The sequence below is a fragment of the Mesoplodon densirostris genome, chromosome 2, assembly GCF_025265405.1.
Source record: "Mesoplodon densirostris isolate mMesDen1 chromosome 2, mMesDen1 primary haplotype, whole genome shotgun sequence".
Lineage (NCBI taxonomy): Eukaryota > Metazoa > Chordata > Mammalia > Artiodactyla > Ziphiidae > Mesoplodon > Mesoplodon densirostris.
The window spans coordinates 7,046,392-7,065,859 of NC_082662.1; the positions used below are offsets into that span (position 1 = coordinate 7,046,392).

At 57.1% G+C, this 19,468-nt stretch overlaps 1 protein-coding gene across 1 annotated transcript in view; it reads left to right on the forward strand.

The window, feature by feature from the left end:
• Positions 1-6,374, forward strand: part of H6PD (hexose-6-phosphate dehydrogenase/glucose 1-dehydrogenase) — a 37,369-nt gene extending 30,995 nt beyond the window's left edge. The window contains exon 5 of the mRNA XM_060088923.1: positions 879-6,374. Coding sequence (XP_059944906.1) covers positions 879-2,242 — 1,364 coding nt within the window. The 3' untranslated portion in view covers positions 2,243-6,374. The remainder of the gene's footprint in view (positions 1-878) is intronic.
• The last annotated feature ends 13,094 nt before the right edge of the window (positions 6,375-19,468 follow it).

Here is a 19,468-nt window from a genome sequence, read left to right on the forward strand (position 1 = left end):
AGCGGGCAGGCACCACGCTGGTCAGGCAGATGCCCAGCGGGGCCATCCTCTGGACACTTCCACAGGCTCAGAGCTTTCTGGGGGAAGCTGGCTCCCTGCCACTGAGATAACAGCCGCTACAGCCAGAGCAGCAGCTGCTTGTCGGGCACTGACCACGTGCCTGGCACTTTATATACATTATCTCATTTAATCCTCACGTGTAGAGACGCGTCAGGCAGGTGTGATTATCATGCCCCTCTAGAGGTGAGGAACGGTGAGGCTCAGTCAAGTGGCCAAAACTTGCCCGAGGTCATGCAGAGGTAGTACGTGGGCGAACCAGGCTTGCACCTCGAGTCCGGAGGGCACTCGGCGTCTGGCTCTTACCGCCGTGGTCCCCGCTGCAGGTCTCCTCACCTGCACGGCAGTTCCCCACTGGCCTGTGGCTGAGAGCCCTGTCCACCCTCCCCTTCTCCCTGTATGTGACGGCCTCAGCATGTCCTGAGGGCTCTGCAAACAGGAAGGAAGTCCGTTTCCCTAGGAACCCACACCCCCTCGGTCAGGATCACCGCTGCCTTGCCCACCCTCCTTGAGACTCTTCTCGGAGCCTCTGGGTTGGAGCCTCTCAGTCCAGTTCCCCTTTGCTTGGGGACGATGACTCTGAGAGGTGCCTCAGGGAGCTGGGTGTCCGAGGTGGCCCCAGAGGCTGCTTTTCAAGCACCGACTGGGCAGAGAAGGTAACAGAAGAGGTGAAAGATGGGGGCGAGGCCAGGGGTGCCCAGAGGAGGGCTCGGAGAGGGGAAGGCTTGCTGGCAGGAAGGAAAGGAGAGGAAGGCGAGTGGGCCGAGAGGACCTGGTTCTTATGCTGGAGCATCACCTCCACTGTCCCCCTGTCACCCCAGGCATCCTCGTGCACATAGACAACCTTCGCTGGGAGGGTGTCCCTTTCATCCTGATGTCCGGCAAAGCCTTGGATGAGAGAGTGGGCTACGTGCGGATCTTGTTCAAGGACCGGGCGTACTGTGCCCAGAGCGAGAAGCGCTGGGTCCCGGCCCAGAGCCACTGCCTTCCTCAGCAGATCATCTTCTACATTGGCCACGGTGAGCTGGGCGGCCCAGCCGTGCTGGTCAGCAGGAACCTGTTCAGGCCCTCCCTGCCCTCCGCCAGCTGGAAGGAGGTGGAGGGCCAGCCTGGGCTTCGCCTCTTCGGCCGCCCTCTGTCTGATTACTACGCCTACAGCCCTGTGAGGGAGCAGGACGCCTACTCCATCCTCATCTCTCGTATCTTCCACCACCGGAAGGACTCCTTCATCACCGTGGAGAACTTGCTGGCTTCCTGGGTCTTCTGGACGCCCTTGCTGGACAGCCTGGCCCACGAGGTCCCACGCCTCTACCCAGGAGGAGTGGAGAACGGACACCTGTTGGACTTTGAGTTCGGTGGCAGCCACTTGTCCTTCTCCCAGCCGCCGCCGGAGCAGCTGGTGCCGGGGCCGGATTCTGCTCCCATGCCCAGCGACTTCCAGGTTCTCAGGGCCAAGTACCGAGACAGCCCGCTGATATCGGCCTGGCCGGAGGAGCTGATCACCAGGCTGGCCGGCGACATCGAGGCTGCAGCTGTGCAGGCTGTGAGGCGCTTTGGCGAGTTCCACCTGGCACTCTCGGGCGGCTCAAGCCCCGTGGCCCTGTTCCAGCAGCTGGCCATGGGGCACTACGGCTTCCCCTGGGCCCACACACACCTGTGGCTGGTGGACGAGCGCTGCGTCCCGCTCTGGGACCCCGAGTCCAACTTCCAGGGTCTGCAGGCTCACCTGCTGCAGCATGTGCATGTCCCCTACTACAACGTCCACCCCATGCCCGTGCACCGGCGCCAGCGGCTCTGTGCCGAGGAGGACCAGGGCGCCCAGGCCTATGCCGAGGAGATCTCCACCCTGGTGACCAACAGCAGCTTCGACCTGGTGCTGCTGGGCATGGGCACCGACGGGCACACGGCCTCCCTCTTCCCTCAGTCACCCGTCGGCCTGGACGGCCAGCAGCTGGTGGTGCTGACCACGAGCCCCTCAAGCCCGCGCCGGCGCATGAGCCTCAGCCTGCCCATCATCAACCGCGCCCACAAGGTGGCGGTCCTGGTCATGGGCCGGATGAAGCGCGAGATCGCCATGCTGGTGAGCCGCGTGGGCCGCGAGCCCAAGAAGTGGCCCATCTCGGGCGTCCTGCCTGACTCTGGCCAGCTGGTGTGGTACATGGACTATGACGCGTTTCTGGGGTGATGGTGCCTTTGCCCGTCGCTCGCCCCCACGCTCTCCTTCACCCGTCCTCTCTCCGCCCTCTCAGTCCTGCCCCAGCCCGCGTGCCCTGCTCTCTGGAATCTGATGCCTCGGTGGTCAGGCTCCCGGAGACAAAGGACAAAGCCCCTCCCCAGCCCCTGTGACCGCCCCCGCCTAGTGGTGGCGGGTACACACCGGAACAAGGAAGAAATGGAATCTGTGCTCTTGAGAAGCTTCAAATCCAAGTCAGGAGAGAAATGTCCACCTTTAGAAAAGACCTGCAGCAGTTACATGTGAACACCAACCAGCGCAAAATAGGACGGTCTGAAAGCTCCCCGGGTGAGCAGGAATGTGGTGGGCCGAGGTTCATGGGGGGTTTCCTGCCGGCCGGGACCCTTCGACCGGCTGTGGTGGAAAAGCAGAACGTGGATGGTAGAGAGCAGCAGCCTGGCACCAGTGGCCCTGCGCCCCCCCAGAGCAGGCCGCTGGGAGCCCGCACCCTCCTCCATCCCCTTCTTCCTGAGCCTCTGACTCACCTGCTGTCCTGTCTCCTCCGGGGCCACCTCCACCTGCTCTGCATCTCGGCTCTCTTTCTTTTCAGTCCCGACCATGGAGATCTTCCCACCCCCTCTCTGTTTCTTTGCTGTCCCTCAGACACCCCATTAATGGACAGATGATGATGACAGTAACACGGTGACAAACAAGATGTTAAAGTGGATCCAGAAATCGTGCGACTGTGGTTTGCAGCTCCTTTTCTCAGTAGATGGATTTCTCTGATGGCAGGAGGCTCTGGTTCCCCAGCTCTGTCAGGGAAGACCACTGCCCCCACGCTTGCGCTCCTGTCCCCAGCCAACTCTGCGTGAAACACGCTGGAGATAGATGATCAGGCCATTCCAGGGATCCCACAGTTAGGAGGGTCCTTTGTGTCTCAGGGAACTTCCCAGTGAGTGTTTCCACTCTCGGTGTCCCCTCTTGTTTTACCTGGGAAGATCCAGTTAAATCTTTCTCTGACGGTGACATCTCATTTGGGGGGAGAGATGTGACATCAGGTGATTGCGACCATCCAGGTGCTCTGATCTGACCAGGCTGAGCCAGGCCTCCCTGCTGGGGCCCTGCAGCTCATGTCAGCACTGGCTGCCCACGACCGTCTCAGGGACTTGACTGATGGTCAGCGCCGAGGGCGGCCGCCGCCTGCCCTTCTCATACTACCTCGTGGCGGCATCGGCCTCCTGACTGCCAGTCCCTCCTGCCAGCAGCGCTCACCTCACCACTAACGCGTTGCTGAAGATCTGGGGGAAACCAACAAGCTTCTCGTTAAGAGTAGGTGGGTAGTCCGCTCCTGAGAAGCCATGGGTCAGTAATACCTGTTTTTCTGAAACCCCCAAGGCAGGGGCGTCTCCAAAATTCTTTTTTAAAAATTAAGCTTCTCAGGACACTTCTTTTGTGGTTTTTTGGCTGCATTGGGTCTTCATTGCTGCTCGGGCTTTCTCTAGTTGGGGCGACCGGGGACTACTCTTCGTTGTGGTGCACTGGCTTCTCTTGTTGTGGAGCAGGGGCTCTAGGCGCACAGGCTTCAGTAGTTGCAGCACGTGGGCTCAGTAGTTGCAGCACATGGGCTCAGTAGTTGTGGCTCACAGGCTCTAGAGCGCAGGCTCAGTAGTTGTGGTGCACGGGCTTAGTTGCTCCGCGGCATGTGGGAGCTTCCTGGACCAGGGCTCGAACCCGTGTCCCCTGCATTGGCAGGTGTATTCTTAACCACTGAGCCACCAGGGGAGCCCTCTCAGAACACATTTAATTTTTATTTCAACTTCCCACATAGCCATGTCCCCAAGATATGTCAATAAAGGATAAGACAGGTATTTCCGTGTAACTGTTTCCCCATCTTATAGTCACATTTTATATCAGGCAGATACATCTGATCAGGCAGATACAAAGTGTCAAGGTCACAACAAGGGCTTTCCTGGGTGAGAAGGAGCATTATGAAATCTGTTTCTCTACATTTGATTGTTTACACTTTCTTCAAGGCAATTTACACTTCTTCAAGAATTTAAAAGAGTTCTTGCTGTGATTTGAGATGTGTGCGTGTGAGGTGGGCGCTGGCCGGGGGCCCTGCACCTGTTGAAATTTGGCTTCCCCTGGTCTCCAACGACCCGGTCCAGACAGGACATCTCTCTTTAGGCCAAGAGAGCTCACCTTGGCCAAAAAGTGCACAGTGCCGGGGTCAGGAAGTCTCCTCCCTTTCTGAAGAGTCAGTATTTTAGCTTTGATGCACCTGGTGGGCCGGCCTGCAGGAGCGGACACGTGGTCGTCGCCCGAGTGCCGTCTCTGGCCACGTGGGGGCGCCCTCGCACCATCCCTGCTGTCTGGAGCGCAGAGGCGTTTCTCCTCCGCGCAGGTTCCTGCGCTTCCCCGGCCCCTTGGTTCTGAGCAACGCCCCCACCCCCACTCCCCAGGCCCCCCGGCCCCGCCCCCGCCGTTGTTCTTTAGGAACTTCTTCCTCTGCGAGAAAGAAGGGGACCTCCACATACCTGAGTGTCATTGCAAGACCATTTCTGAATAATAGTGAGTCACTGCGGGCCTGAGCCTGGCACGTCCTATTTTCAGAGGAGCGCCTTGCCTCAAAATGTACTTTCATCTGTGGAGAGCGCCTCTAGGGGCAGGGGCCGGTGTCCTTTCCGGAATCGAGTGCTGTCTTAAAGTCACGCTAGGAAGATCCACTGGGAGACACTGTTGTATTCCTGCTTCCACCTGCCCCCTTTCCCCTTTCCCTCCCTTGCCCTGTGATGGTGGTTTTCAAACTTTCTGGATCATGATCCACAGCAGAAAACACACTTTACGTCATGAGTCAGTGCTCACATTCATGCATGAATCTACGTCTCAAGCAAAAGTTTCATAAAGGAATTCTCACTCTGAGAATTCAGGATACCTTGTCTAATTTTTATTTTTAAAAATACTGCTTGTAATTTGCTAAATTGAGTTGATACAAAGTTTGAGAAGTGCTGCTCTAATCTGACTTTACCCTGTTGTATAAGCGGAGGCCCCAGGGTTTGGAAGGGAGCACACGAGCCCAGCTCACACAGGGAATGCTCGTGACCGCACTGGGACTGGTACCCAGGCTTCCCGTTGCTGCAGCTTCACGCCTCGGACCAGTCCCAGGTGATGCTGCTCCAGCCTCTGTGGTGGGATGCTTGCTTCCTCCATCACGAGGGAGGGGAGGAGTAGGTGTTGAAGACAAGGTGGCCAGAACCCTGGGGCTTGTGGGAGCGATGACGATGTGCCCTTTACAGAAGGGTGATACGTTCCAGGCTCAGTACTAAACGCTTTGCACTGTGTGGCCTTGTTTAATCTTTACGGCAGTCCTGTGAGGAGGTGGAGGAATCCTGATTTACCAATGATTTTGAAACTGAAACTGCAGTTGTCTAATGACAACAGGCCAGTTGTTCTAAGCCAGACGTGGACCCCAAGCCTTCAGGGTTCTAGACGTGTGCTCCCAACCACCCTGCGCTGCCACCACCTCCCCAGCGAGCTCGGTGCAGCCGCAGTTCCCAGAACCCAGGCTGTCGGAGCAGACCCCACGTCAGAGGCCGTGTGGGCCTGTGAAAGGCAGCAGGGCCCCTCCTCCCGGAAGCCGGGTCAAATCCCCATCTCTAGAGCAGACATTACTACCATTAGCTGTAGGGAAAGAATTTGGGACTTTCCGGGTTGCTGTAAGCTGGATTCTGATTTTGCTCCGGGGGCAAAGTTTTCTGTTAACCACAAGTTTGAACAGTCCTGTTGACCTGCCCGGCTTCTCATTTCTCTGCAGACAGTGCTTTCTTCCCAGTCCTGGGCCTCCCGCGGAGCAGCACAACCCAAGCTGTCTGCCAGCAGGCGCTGTTTCAGAACACTCCCTCGAGGGCTGCTGTTCCGGAACACAGGGCTTGGTCTCCCTGGTCTGGGGGCTTCCTCCTCCCCATTTGTACAGAGAGCTGGGGACGGTGTGACTGAGAAAGGGAGGGAGATGCTTCTGCAGAGCCTCAAGGGGCAGTTTGCTACACGTTAGTTTTCAGAAACTAGTTTTTTTTTTCCTTCGACAGAAATACATGCAACCTCGCAGGAGCAGCTTCTGCATCAGCTTTACCAGCTCTGTTTTTATCCTTAGGAGATGGGCCCTGCGGACCTCCGTCCATTGGTAGAGAAGCTGCCGGGCAGCGTGTCTACATTTGATTGTTTACACTTTCTTCAAGGCAATTTACACTTCTTCAACAATTTAAAAGAGTTCTTGCTGTGATTTGAGAATGAGCAAGTCACAGGAAAGGCCAGTGGTGACACGAGGGGGGAGTTGGCCGTGGTGGGGGGCCCACGTGATCAGCGCCTGCCTGCCCCGCAAACATAGCCTCCGGGGAGCGGGGAGGCCTTAGGAGGCTGCCCGTGTGGCCCGCGTGGCCCACCAGGGGCCGTGCCCTCCCCCCCACCACACACCCGCTGAGCTGAAGAGCAGCCCCATGCCCTCAGCCCTCCCACGGCGCTGCTCTGGGCACCGCAGACCTCGGGGCTGCAGCTGAGCACGTGGCTCTCGAGGTGCTCGCTTTGTTCAGGGAGATCCCACGAGGAGGAGGGTGGTTCCTCCAACCTCATCCACATTCGGCAGCTGGTCAGAGCCCGGGACGAAGAGCTCTCGGAGGCCCCGAGCATTTTGGTCGCAGTCATGGATTCGACCCTCTAATAACCCACCCCTCTGCCCCCGTTGGCCGGCCAGTGTCGGCCCAGGTGTCAGCCTGCCGTCCGAGGTCCATCTTCCGTTGGTCACTTGAAGTTTGGGGTTGGGCACCAGTGTGTGCTTTGTGGGCCTTTGCCATGTAGTGTCCACATGAGATGAAAACCCCGCTTCCCACCCTTCCTGCTCTAGAGCAGGCTCCTGCCTCCTGTGTAGATCAGCCTTCGCCGGAGGAAGCCAGCCACACACGCCAGCCTGTGTTTCTGGAGCACGTGCGTCTTCTAGGATGTCCCGGGACCCTTGTCTAGAGGCGCGCACTCCCGGCCTCGCACCGTCAGCAGCTCGAGGTGGGGCCGGAGTGGGAAACTCCCAGGATTCCGGGGCTCATGGCGAAGCAAGGCGCAGACTTAACTAAAGCTGTCGGCACCGGAGAGGAGAAGCCGGCGATTTGAGGAGGCACTTCTGATAGCAGAGCCAGCCAGGGAAAAGGGTCCCTTTGGTGAAACTTCCTCTCCAGCCAACTTTCGGGAGCCCATCTGTTTGCAAAGTGGGTCCCCAGCACTGTGACTGTGTGTGTGTGTGTGTGTGTGTGTGTGTGTGTGTGACCCACCGGAGGGGACGGGCGGGGATCTAGATGAGGTACGCTGCTTTTAGTCTTCATTCCCAGGATGGTCTTTGTTGAAAACTCTTACCTTCTTCTCAGGCGTTTTAAAGGAAGTCTCTGCATCTTTTCTGTCCGTCCAGCGTGGGAAGGGATAAACACGTTTTCATTCACTGAAAGCTGCATGGAGTATGTTTGAATGGCGAGTAGCTTTGAAAGTGGAAGTGTAAACAGAACTACATGTATTTGTCAGTTTGGGTCTTTAGCTGTACCCCACAGAAGTCTAGAAGGGTCGGTTATAAACGGTATGAGGTACTTGAGTATAAGAGGAAAGGACCCTGGAGGAGCTGGTAGTCAAGGGCCCAGTTGCATCCACTTCTCCGAGATGTGGCCTGTACAGTCTGCCCCTCGTGGCCCTTCATGTGGGAGAACGGGCTGAGAACAGACACCGTGGGCCCTCTGCTGGGTCCAAGAGCCGTTGCTGCCCATGGCTGAGTGAAGGGCCTCGTTTCCAGCACGTTGGCGCCGTGCTTAGCGGGTGCCAGAGTGAGACCTAGATTAGGGTGGGGGGTGGGTGTGTGGGCACTGAAATCAGGGCATGTTGCAATCTGGGTCGTGTCCGTGCGTTCTGTCCCGAGCTGGGAAAGCCAGCACAGCACGGACTTTTGTCGGGAGAGAAGAGAGACAGGAAGACTCTTTTCTCAGAGGGCCTGTCTGTTCCCTCATGTGCTGGGAGACCGTGGACGTGACCACCTCCAGCCCCGCCCGCCGCCAGTGGCAAGAACATGCCATGCCTTTCTGCAGAGACAGAAACCGCCCCTGGTTTTTATGGAAATACTGCACACTTTTAACGATGCCTCTGACAATGAGACATATTCAGAACAGAGTTTTTTAAATGCCTTTTTGTATGTCAAATGTACCATTTATTCTTTTAAACAATGAAATAGTTTTGCCAAAATTCATGCTTTCATTTTCTCTGGGAGATGGAGTGCGACGGCTGTGTGTGTGCTTGGAGCAGGGGGTGGGGAGGGAGACCCAGTTACCTCCATGCCCATCAGAGGTGGGACGTCTGAGCAACCAGCTGGTCTCCACTTGCTTGAGGGCCCCTGGGGTCCTGGGAGAGACAGTGGGGGGGGGCAAGAGGACTGGGTCTCATAGATTCCCAAGCAGTCTGAGGAAAGCTGTCCCCCCCATCCCCGTCAACCTAGCTGGCAGCCCACCGATGGACAGAGCCTCACCCAGAGGGTGCTTACTGTGGTGTCTGGGGGGAGGTCGGGACAGCGCACCTTCGGAAGCAGCAGCGCCTGATGCCATCATCTGTCTTCTCTTACGTTCTCTGCTATCACTCCAGCCTGTGTCATGATCCCAGGAACACAGGGCTTCTGGGGGAGTCGAATAAAACTGCAGGACCACTGGGGGTGCACGAGCCAGGGATTTGTTGGTTGTTGTCCACGGTGTGCAGGACCCAAGCAGACCTGGAGGCCTCACAAGGCGGGGACAGGAGCGGCGTGCACATCCAGAGGGGGTGGGATCCCGAGGGACCGAGAGGCACAGGTGACAGACACACCCAGAGCCCTCCCTGCACCCCGCCCCCCGGGGGAGAAGGGAAGGCCCGTGGGCAGTAATGGAGGCTGCAGTCACATCCTTGATGGAGCCTTGGCCTGGGAACACACGGCGCACGCACGCCCTCGCGGAGGGCGCCCAGAGCTGGGGGGCATGCCTGGGTCTCTGCTGATGGCCTCTGGCTGTGCCAGATGGTGTCAGCCCGCCTGCCCCACTCCCAACACAAGGGGACAGCGTGGCTCCAGCTCCCCCCCACCCCACGCCATCCACCCCTCCTCACCTGTTCAGCTGAGGACCAAGCCTGCAGACTCCAGTGTCTCTTACATTTCGGGTACTTAGTGCCCTGCGGTAAATGTGTGAGTGAATGAAGGGCAATCATGAAAGCAGGAGAGGAAGCATCAGCTGCAGCTGGTAGAGCTCTTGGATGGCCCAGGTGTCGTGGTCCAGGCTGCCTGGACACCTGCCGCGGCCCCTTCTCCTGAAGGAGATGCTGAGCAGGACCGTCTGCCTGGAAACACACAGAGGTGGCCCCAGCAGCCAGGGCTCGGGACCTGGGCTGAGTCACCAAAAGAGGCTCAGGAGGGTCCACCAGCAGGACCCAAGATGGGCGTGCAGGCCCCAGGCCCGCTGCCTGTGGTTAAGGAGAGGAGAATGGGAGCCGGCACCTTGGACAGGAGCTTCTCAGAGCTGGGGCGGCCAGCGGAGAGGTGGGACAGGACGGGCGGAGGACGAGGCAGGGGTGGCAGCCAGAGGGGAGCCCGGCCTTGGGTGGTCATCTCTAGGGGCGACTGGATCTCCTGCCTTCACGGGGGCTGGGGCAGAGGGGGCAATGAAAGGTGGTCCATCCACGTCGGGGGCCAGCACTAGAGGAATGGGGTGGGAGGCGTGACAAAAACAAGGCAAGGTCTGAGCCCCACGCGTGGCGATTTTCCCACTTGCTGCAGGTAGAGAGCAGGGCTGGGAGGTCGGGGCCAGCTGCCGGGCACTGGAGGTGAGGGCCTCGAAGCCCGGCTCTGCTCGTCCGTCCGCCACCTGCCTCACCCTCTGCTCTGCCATCCTCTTTCCTGTCCCAACCCCCTGGCTTGTGGGAACCCATCATCACATGTTTTGCTTGAAGAAGCATTCTTGGAAATAAAAACCGTAAAACTAAGCTCAGCGCCCCCCGCCCACACACACGTGTTCCATAAACCTTTATTTTTCAATTACAGAAAAAAAAAAGGAAAAATATGGGAAAAAGCGCAAAGACAAGACTACGAATCCATGCAGATTACTTCCACTCAGCATTAACCACTGTAAGATCTTTGCCGGCTGTCTTTTTTTTTTTTTTTTTTTTGCGGTACGTGGGCCTCTCACTGCTGTGGCCTCTCCCGTTGCGGAGCACAGGCCCCGGACGCGCAGGCTCAGCGGCCATGGCTCACGGGCCCAGCCACTCCGCGGCATGTGGGATCTTCCCAGACCAGGGCACGAACCCGTGTCCCCTGCATTGGCAGGCGGACGCTCAACCACTGTGCCACCAGGGAAGCCCGCCTGCTGTCTTTTTTTAAGGAAAAACATCACAAATATTTTGGTAAAATAAGGCTTACTTATTATCAGTGAATTCATAGAGTGCCAAAAAGTACACAAATGAATGTTCAAAAAAAAAAAATCACTGCAGTCCAGTCCCCTCCACTGCAGAAATTAGCAATATTAGCAAAAGGTGAACCAGAGCTCGTGTCCTCTGGGAGCCTCTCCTCCTCGTCCTCTTGATCCCTCCATCTGCCCTTTATTTTGGGTGGCCCGTCCGTCCATCCCTCTTTGAGTTCCTCTTTCTCCTCCTTGCCCTCTTCACCAGCAGATTTCTCAGTGGCCTCCCCAGCGGCGGCCAACGCAGCCCAGGCGAGAGACCTCGTTTCACTGATGGTCATCAAGAGGTGACCATCGTCAAGACCTGCTGGCTGACACTGAATCTGGGGGACCAGGGCAGTGTCCGCTAACCCTGAGAGTGAATCCCTGGTCAGGGTTGGGGGACTCCTGCTTTCACTGCTGTCTTGTCCTCTTCCTTGATTCTCTTTGTGAATTTCATTACGTGGCCCCCAGAGCTGAGGTCTGTCCCCCCTCTCACTTCGAATCAAGAGGGGAGGCAGTTTGGAAAAGGTGACTTGTCTCCCGTTTGGATTTCTATTTATGTATAAATAAGACACCACTAAAAACATGAAATAGGGCTTCCCTGGTGGCGCAGTGGTTGAGAGTCCATCTGCTGATGCAGGGGACATGGGTTTGTGCCCCGGTCCAGGAGGATCCCACATGCCGTGGAGCGGCTGGACCCGTGAGCCATGGCCGCTGAGCCTGCGTGTCCGGAGCCTGTGCTCCGCAGCGGGAGAGGCCGCGACAGTGAGAGGCCCGCGTACCGCAAAAGAAACAAAAACAAAACAAAAAAACATGAATAGAGGAAAGTTGTCCACAGCGCCTGCCACCCTGCCTAGTAATCGTTGTCATGTCCAGCCACCTCCCTCGCCCACGAGACTCTCATCTCAGCGGTCTCTGTCGTCACACTTTTGTGTCCTGCTTTACTTCACGTTTATCTCATCGCGAGCATTCTCCACGCGTCCTCACGGTCTTCATACTTTGTTTCCACGCAAGCGTGAGATCCGTCAACCAATAGCATCCTGTTAACAGGTCCTGTCCTCTGTGGTTGAACACTTAGGTTATGTCTCGCTTTTACCTGTTGGAAGACAATGCTGCAACAAAGCGTACTTAGAAGGCAGAAACCCTTTTTATTCTTTTAAAATTACAGAAATATGAGGTTTCAAAGGACCCGGTACACGTGAACTACTTTGTAATCGAGAAACAAACCCTGATACGACGATCATTATAACCACAAGAATCATCAATGGCCTAGGAAGGAAAGGTGGGGGAGAATCTGAAGACACAGGAGGAGGCTGGAAACCTCTAGGTCAGAAGAGAGAGGAGGGAACCATGGGGCTGGCATAGCCACAGGCTGTGTCGGGGGCACGACCCCTGAGAGAGAAGTGAGAAGAGGCTGCAGGCGGGGGCGCCAGGCCCAGAAATCCTCCTTCAAGAGTTCTTGAGTCCCTGGCGCTACACTTTGGGTTTCCAAGCCCCTGGATTCCCAGGCCACTTGCTACTTTGTTGCTGAATGGTGGCCATCACTTGCTATTTTAACCCAGACCCCTTTGGTCGCAAATGACAGAAACCCATCTCAAACTAGATCTGAAAGAAGAAGGAAGTGGCCGGCTCCTCTCCTTGGAAAGCCCAGGGTGGGAGCAGCTTCAGCCGGGCTGGACTCAGGGAAGTCAGCCAGTGTCACCAGGAAGCTGTTAGGCTCTCCTTTCATTAGGGCTGCCAGATTTAGCAAATAAATCTACAGGACACCCTGTTAAGGTTGAGTTTCAGGTAAAGAACAAATAACGATTTTAGTAGCGGTATGTCTGAGGCAACATTTGGGACAGATTTAGACTAAAACATTATTTGTTGTTCATTCGAAATGCAAATTTACCTGGGTGGCCTGTGTTTAATCTGGCGATCCTACTGTGCACGCTGGCTTCATTCCTGCCTCGTGTACCTGGCCTTTCCTGGGAGGGATGGTGGTTGCCGGCAGCTCACAGCATCTCGATGGCCCCGGGATGCCCAAGGGAGAGAGGGCCTCGGGCTCACGGCTCTGCCTGGGACACTCTGGGGAGGACTTGGTTGCGTCCAGCAAGGGTCACTGTGGTGGTGGCACCAGCAGGTGTCTGGAGAGCCCTCTCACTTCCCTCCCCACCCCGTCAGAGCACCCCAAAAATTCTTGGATATGAACAGTTGAGGTTTTCTCAATGTTTGTCAAGTTCTGGGCAATCAGTGCAGCCCGAAGGCAAGTACTGGGCTCCCCTTTTTAATCAGATTCCTGCCCCAAAGCCCCTCCTCATGGGAATTTGGGTGGCACCCGTCTCTGAATTGATCACTGGATGGGGATGGGGGCAGTTGCCCATCCCTGGGGTGTTGCGATCATCAGGTGGGTCGCTGCCAAAGGAGAAGCAGACACGCCCAGACCCACGTGGACCCACCACACAGGCTGAACGCACGCTGGAGAGCTTCAAACTTTTCACTTGCTGCCTTCCGGTCCTTAGAAATCAGGGCCATCTAGTGAATAGAAATAACCATTTTAGCAGTAGTTATTCCATGTTCCGGAGAACGGAACATCCACCCAAAAGTTTTTCTAGTCCTAAAGCTGTTTCAGAAGCAAGTCATCCGCCAAGAAGCCCAAGCTGAGGATAGAGTTTACAGCCAGTTTTCGGGTCACCTGCTCGGACACCCGCCCATGTTCGGGAGCCAAGTTAGAAGGTGAGGCGGGAGGGAGTGTCCACGGGGTCCCCGTGCTCTTCAAGGTCGGCACAACCATGGTACTTTCCACGCCTCCCCCCTCAGCAAACGCTAAAATTACCCACAGTGCCTCAAAAAGTCCAGGGCAACAACGACCTCTCCCATTGCAGCCGTGGGTTGATTCTTTGCAAATATTATGACTTCTTGTGCCTCTGTGGAGGGTTGTCACAAAATCCTACAAGGCGGGGTAGATGGCCAGGGACGGCAGAGGCGCAGTTGCCTATGTCTTGAATTTGAGTGACGTTCCAAGCTGGTTGAACCCAACAGACGGGCTGCGAGGGGCTGCAGGTGCTGTGCGCTGGTCACCTGAGGGGGGAAGTTCCCTGGGCTGGACCTCAGGTGACCCAGAAGCAGTTTGGGGCCGGAGTCCCGCTGCAGCCTCCCCTGTGAGGGTTGTGTCTATGTGTCCCCATCCTGGGACGGCCACCCTGGCGACTCCATCACAAACAGGCTCGGTTTTTCCTAGAAAGGGACTCTTGTAGCCCGTGCCTTCTCTCCTCCTTGCTCTCCAGGCCTCCCTGTCCCCACACCCCAGTGCCCCAGAATCCACGCAGCAGCTCCGCTCAGGGATGCCTGCTGTACCCGCTCAGCCTGGCCCAGCAGGGAGGCCGCCCCTCTGGGCTTCTTCCCAGGCCTGATCTTGAGGACACCTGGCCCGTCTGCCACGCCCTGGAGAAGCCATTTATGTGGTGTGAGCGTGGCAGGGAAGGAGCCCAAAGCCCCGCCCTCCCGCTGTCCCTGCAGCCTGAACCCCAGGCTGGAAACTGGGGCCTCGCTCACTGCCCAGGAGGCGGCTGAACACATCTGTGCCCAGCAGCCCCTGAGCACCAGGCTTGGGGACAGCCTCTTTCATCCGTTTCAACATTTATTGATTGGTGTTGAGCCCCGGCGAGAGGAGGCCCATCACAGGCCCTGACCCCTGGGGCCCGGTGTGCTGGGTGGGTGTCAAGACTGTGGCGTTCACCTTCCCACACGCTTTCCTCCCTCTGCCTGCCCCACCCCCACCCCGAGGAGGGCAGATGCCCGAGGCTGGACTGGCCAGGCTCCCTCCCCGGCCGCAGAGAGGTCCACGGAGAGAGGGTGATGCACAGGGGTCTTCCGCGTGACCCACGCTGCATCCTGCCACCCCTCACCCCCGTCTGGGTCCCAGCAGGTTGGTGGGCATGGGCTACATCTCAGGCTCCCTTGGCCCCCGGTTCCAGTCGGATCCATCGATGGGACAAGAGTGAGGAGGGTGATTTATTACCCCAGCTCTGAAGGGTCCCCTGGGCTGGCCGTGTCCTTGAAGGAGGGTCACAGCGCTTGTGCAGCCAGACTCCCTGTGTGTCTCTCCCTTGGGGTTCCAGTGCTTGTTCCCTCGCACGGGCCCTTCAGACCTGGGGGTGGGAACAGCCCTCCCACCCCATCCCGAGGGCTGTGCTGTCCCCCCTGGTTTCCCTAATGGGCCCAGGCCTCTGTAAAGTGTCCCCTTTGCAGCTCTCCTCAAATTAGCCTAATGTGTGTGAGCCAGCAGGCTGGGGTCCAGGCTGATACAGCTTCCCTGGAATTTTCTACCTGGAACTGGTGGAAAAGAGTGTTTTTTCTGTGACTCAGACCTGTTTGTATGTTTGCCTGGGGAGCAGGCAGCCAGGCCTCCTGTCCTAGAGAAGGAAGCCACTTAGACAAGAGGCACAGAGGGTTCCAACCATCCCTGTCACTCCCAGGTTTGCCCCGCCCATGCCTTCCCAGTTTTGTGAATCAATCCATCCCACCTCTTTTTCTAACTTACTGGATTTTTGTCATCCGCTGGATTGTACAGTGGACAGACGTGGAGCGTTATTCTAACCCTACACTGGGAATGTGATAAACAAGGGGGGGCTGGAGGACACGGAAGAGCACTGAGCCCCACCTGGGGGCCAGGAGGGCTTCCTGGAGGAGAAGGAAGGTGCTGAGTCAAGTCCTGAAGGGTGAGTAGGCATCAGCCAGAAGAGGAGGGTGGGGCCTGAAGCAGCCTGTGTTGGTTGGGGGGGGCCACACACAGTCCTGTGCTGCTGGGGGGGACAGTCCAAGTGGCCGTTGTGGGCAGCAGAGGCGACAGAGGCCAGACCTCAGGGCCTTGAAGGCCAGCCAAGGAGTGTGGACGTTAACCCGGGTCGGTCCCAGCTTCTCAAACTTCTCAAAAACTTCACTACACAGAGCTGGGGGGGACTTGAAGCCACAGGACAAACAAAGCACCATATCCTAGGACAAAATCCGTGCTCCAAGAGTTGAAGGCAAACATTTTTATGCTAAAACAAAGCTGGAGCAGAAAGTAAACTTCTATCCCTTTCCAATATAAAACGCAAGATACCAAAGATATTCCCACTTGGGTTAGGATGGTTGGTAGGGGAAGCTGGAGCATCACTTCCTGGGATGGTGGGGTCGTCAAGGGGGCTGCTAACTGGGGAGGGGTCCAGCCAGGTCTGGTTGTAGTGTGAGGGCTCAGCAAGACGGGGATCAGCCAAACTGTCCATCCCTGGAGTCATCCGTCCATGCATGCATGCATCCATCCATCCATCCATTCCACACATAACTCATCACTGTGGCAAGTGCTGGGGACACAGCCGTGAACAAGGCAGGCAGGGTCCCCCCTTCCATAGCAACCTGTGATTTGTCTGGTGACATACGCTCCCCACTAGCCCGGCCGACTGCTCGTCTCTGGGGCCCTGCTGTCTGGTACACAGTCGGCACCCAGTTAGTGCTCGTCGATGGAGTCAGCGCTGGCTTCAGGACCAGCTCGTCAGGTTGTGCAGCCGTGTGTTGTGGATCCGCAGAGAGGCCGCGCTTGCTGCCCCCACGAGGTCCCCACTCCGGCTCTGTCCACACAGTGGCCCCCGCTGCAGAAGTGCTCCTGCCAAGAGCGATTTCCTGTCGGGCCTGAGGCCTGTGCAAGGAGCGAGGGTGCTCGACTAGCCTGTGGCACAGTTTCCGCCCCTCAGTAGGATGTTGAGAGCAAGGATGCGGGTCCTGCCACCCTGGGCCCCCCTAGGATCCCTGGGAGAAGACAGCGCTCTGTGGGGTTAAGAGTCCGGCCCTGGAGTCAGTCACATCTGGCTTCAAATCCTGGCCCTGCTGCTTAGTTGCAGAGCGATGGCCCAGTTTCACCACTATGAACTTCGGTCTCCTCCTCTGCTAACCGGGAAGATGAACCCGGCTTTGTGGGAAGGAGCACAGAGCCAGGGGCTCAGCATGGCCCTCGTCAGGAGAGGCCCACGGCCCGGAGGCCCGGGCCCCAGCGAGAGCAGGTCGTGTGTCCTCCGCCATGCCCACTCTTCCGACAGCTGGGGTCTCTTGGGTGCCAGGGCCTCTGTCTTAACACAGAGCAGACTCTCAGGTGCTGAACTCGGCCTGGAGCAGCAAGGCTCTGGGAAAGATGGCAGTTCTAGGGTTCCGGGGAGTAAGGCAGGGAGTCAGGAAACAGCTCCACAAGTTGGGTCACAAATTACGTCTTCAGGAAATGCCGACAACTGGTGTCACAGTCATCCACCCACATTTGTTGAGCACCTACTGTGTGCCAGGCACTGTGCGCGGTGTTGGATAAACGGGGCACAGGGCTAGGCGGACCCTCCTCAGGACTCCCTGTCTGGTCGGGGAGAGAGACAAGGCCCAGGCAACAGCAGCCTGGCTGGGAACTGTGAGAGCGCATGGCAGGGGCGCTTACCCACCCCAGGGGGGTCTCACAGGCACTGGGAGTCAGGAGAGGAAAGGCTGCTGTGGGACTCAGGCTCAGCCACTTGCCGTCTTTGGGCCTCGGTCTCCTGATCCACAAGCCAAGGGTGTTGGAGCTGCCAGAACCCCAGAGAATGGTTCTCTCTTGGGTCCTGGCAGCCTGACGGGATGTAACTCCCAGGCCTCCCCACGGTCCTGGAGGACCTACTCCCACTTATGACCTGGAAGCCCTTGGAAAGCACAGTACCTTCACAGGGTGTGGCTATGGAGGCGGATTTACCAGCAAATCTGTCCATCCAGCAGCCCAGCCCTGGGGGCGGGGGCACCCAACCCCCGCCTCAGCAGTTGCCTTGCCCATGTGCCCAGGCCTTCACCTCCCCAGGGGCACCCAGAGGCCGGAAGCCCCTAAGGGGACACTGATCTTCTCTCTTGGGCCTTTGGTTGTAGTCCCTGTGTCCTTCCCAGCCACCCCGGGAGACAGAGGAGACCTCTACATGTGCACAAGCTACAGTCATTGGAGAACCTTGCAACTGGCCCTGCTGGGTGCAGAGAAACGCAGGTTGACAATCCCGCAGATGGCCCTGGCTTCAGGCGTCTGCAGCAGAGTGTCTCCCAGATGTGGCTTCCAGACAGCTCAGCTTACTCTTGGTACGTGCCAGCCACCTGGGTGGTCTGGTATCAGAATGAAATCCAGAGGCCAGAAAGAGCCTGGGTTCAAATTGTCACTAATTTCTTGAAAGTTCAGAGCTCCAGACAAACCCGCTGGCTGAGTGGGGAAAAAAAGAGACCCTTCACTTAAAACCAGATGTCAGCATCTGTCCTGAACCAGCCCAGGAAGCTGGACACCACCCTGCCTTCCTCTCCCCGTCCCAACTCTGCAGGCTGGGTCAGCCACCTCCCCGCCACACAGCAGACAAAGACCCTGTTCAGAGGAAGCAACTTCTTAGCTGGCACCTAAAAATATTGACTTGGGTTTTTTTCTTTAAATAGAAAGGAAACTCAACTCACTCCACCCCAGTCCTCCTCCTTCTGGGTAGTGAGTGGGCACCCTGGGGACCTCACCCAGACTCAGCTTCCCCAACACTGAGCCGTTGGGGATGGAACAAGGACAGGGTGGGGGACACGGAGGGGCCCTCCCACTCCTGAGGGCAGATTCCTGGGGCAGGGCGGACCCGATGTCCCAGAGTGCCATCCGTCCTGAGAGGCACTGGGCGTCTCTGTGGCACCTAGAAATCAGAGGACAAAGGCAACCAGACGGCCCATAAAATGCAAAGGGGGCTCTGATGCCCCGGGCCACCTGGCTTACTGACCTCACCTCCCCTAGATCCTCCATGGGCCTGGAGGCCGGGCAGGAGCTCTCCCTCTGTGTCAGACACCGGGGCTCTGAGCTCTGCCTGGACCTGACAGCCCTGTTCCCATGTCTGGGTGGCTGGCTTCATGTGGATCCTCAGGCACGTGGGGGAGAGCTCTCCCAGGGCCCCCTCCAGCCGAGACACCTGTCTTGATCCTGAGCCACAATGGAACACAATGGAGAGATGCTAGTGCCTGGACTGGACCATCTCCGAGAGAGAAGCAAAGGGAGAGAGCCATGTGTGGTATATAGCCCCCAGGTTAGAGCACAGACAGGTCTGGATGACACACAGGAAGCTGGCCAGAGGGTTGCCTTGGGGGAGGGGACTGGGGATCCCTTTTGTACTGTTTGAAGCTCCTTTTTTGGACTTGATTTGTATTTTAATCAAAATAATGCATGCGGGGCTTCCCTGGTGGCGCAGTGGTTGAGAATCTGCCTGCTAATGCAGGGGACATGGGTTTGCACCCTGGTCTGGGAGGATCCCACATGCCGCGGAGCAACTAGGCCCGTGAGCCACAACTACTGAGCCTGCGCGTCTGGAGCCTGTGCTCTGCAACAAGAGAGGCCGCGATAGTGAGAGGCCCGCGCACCGCGATGAAGAGTGGCCCCCGCTTGCCACAACTAGAGAAAGCCCTTGCACAGAAACGAAGACCCAACACAGAAAAAATAAATTAATTAATTAATAAAACTCCTACCCCCAACATAAAAAAAGAGGATATATGTATATGTATAACTGATACACTTTGCTGTACACCTGAAACTAACACATTGTAAATCAACTATAATCCAATAAAAATTAAAAAATAAAAAGGATGTTTTAAAAAAAATAATGCATGCAAATAGTTTTTAAAATATCGGGGTCAAGTAAAACAAAAACCCCCCAGCAATTTCCTGTCCCGCTCCTCCCCAGGCCCAGTTGCTACACCCAAGAGGTGGCTACTTGCGATTATTTTTAGCTGTTTCTTCTGATAT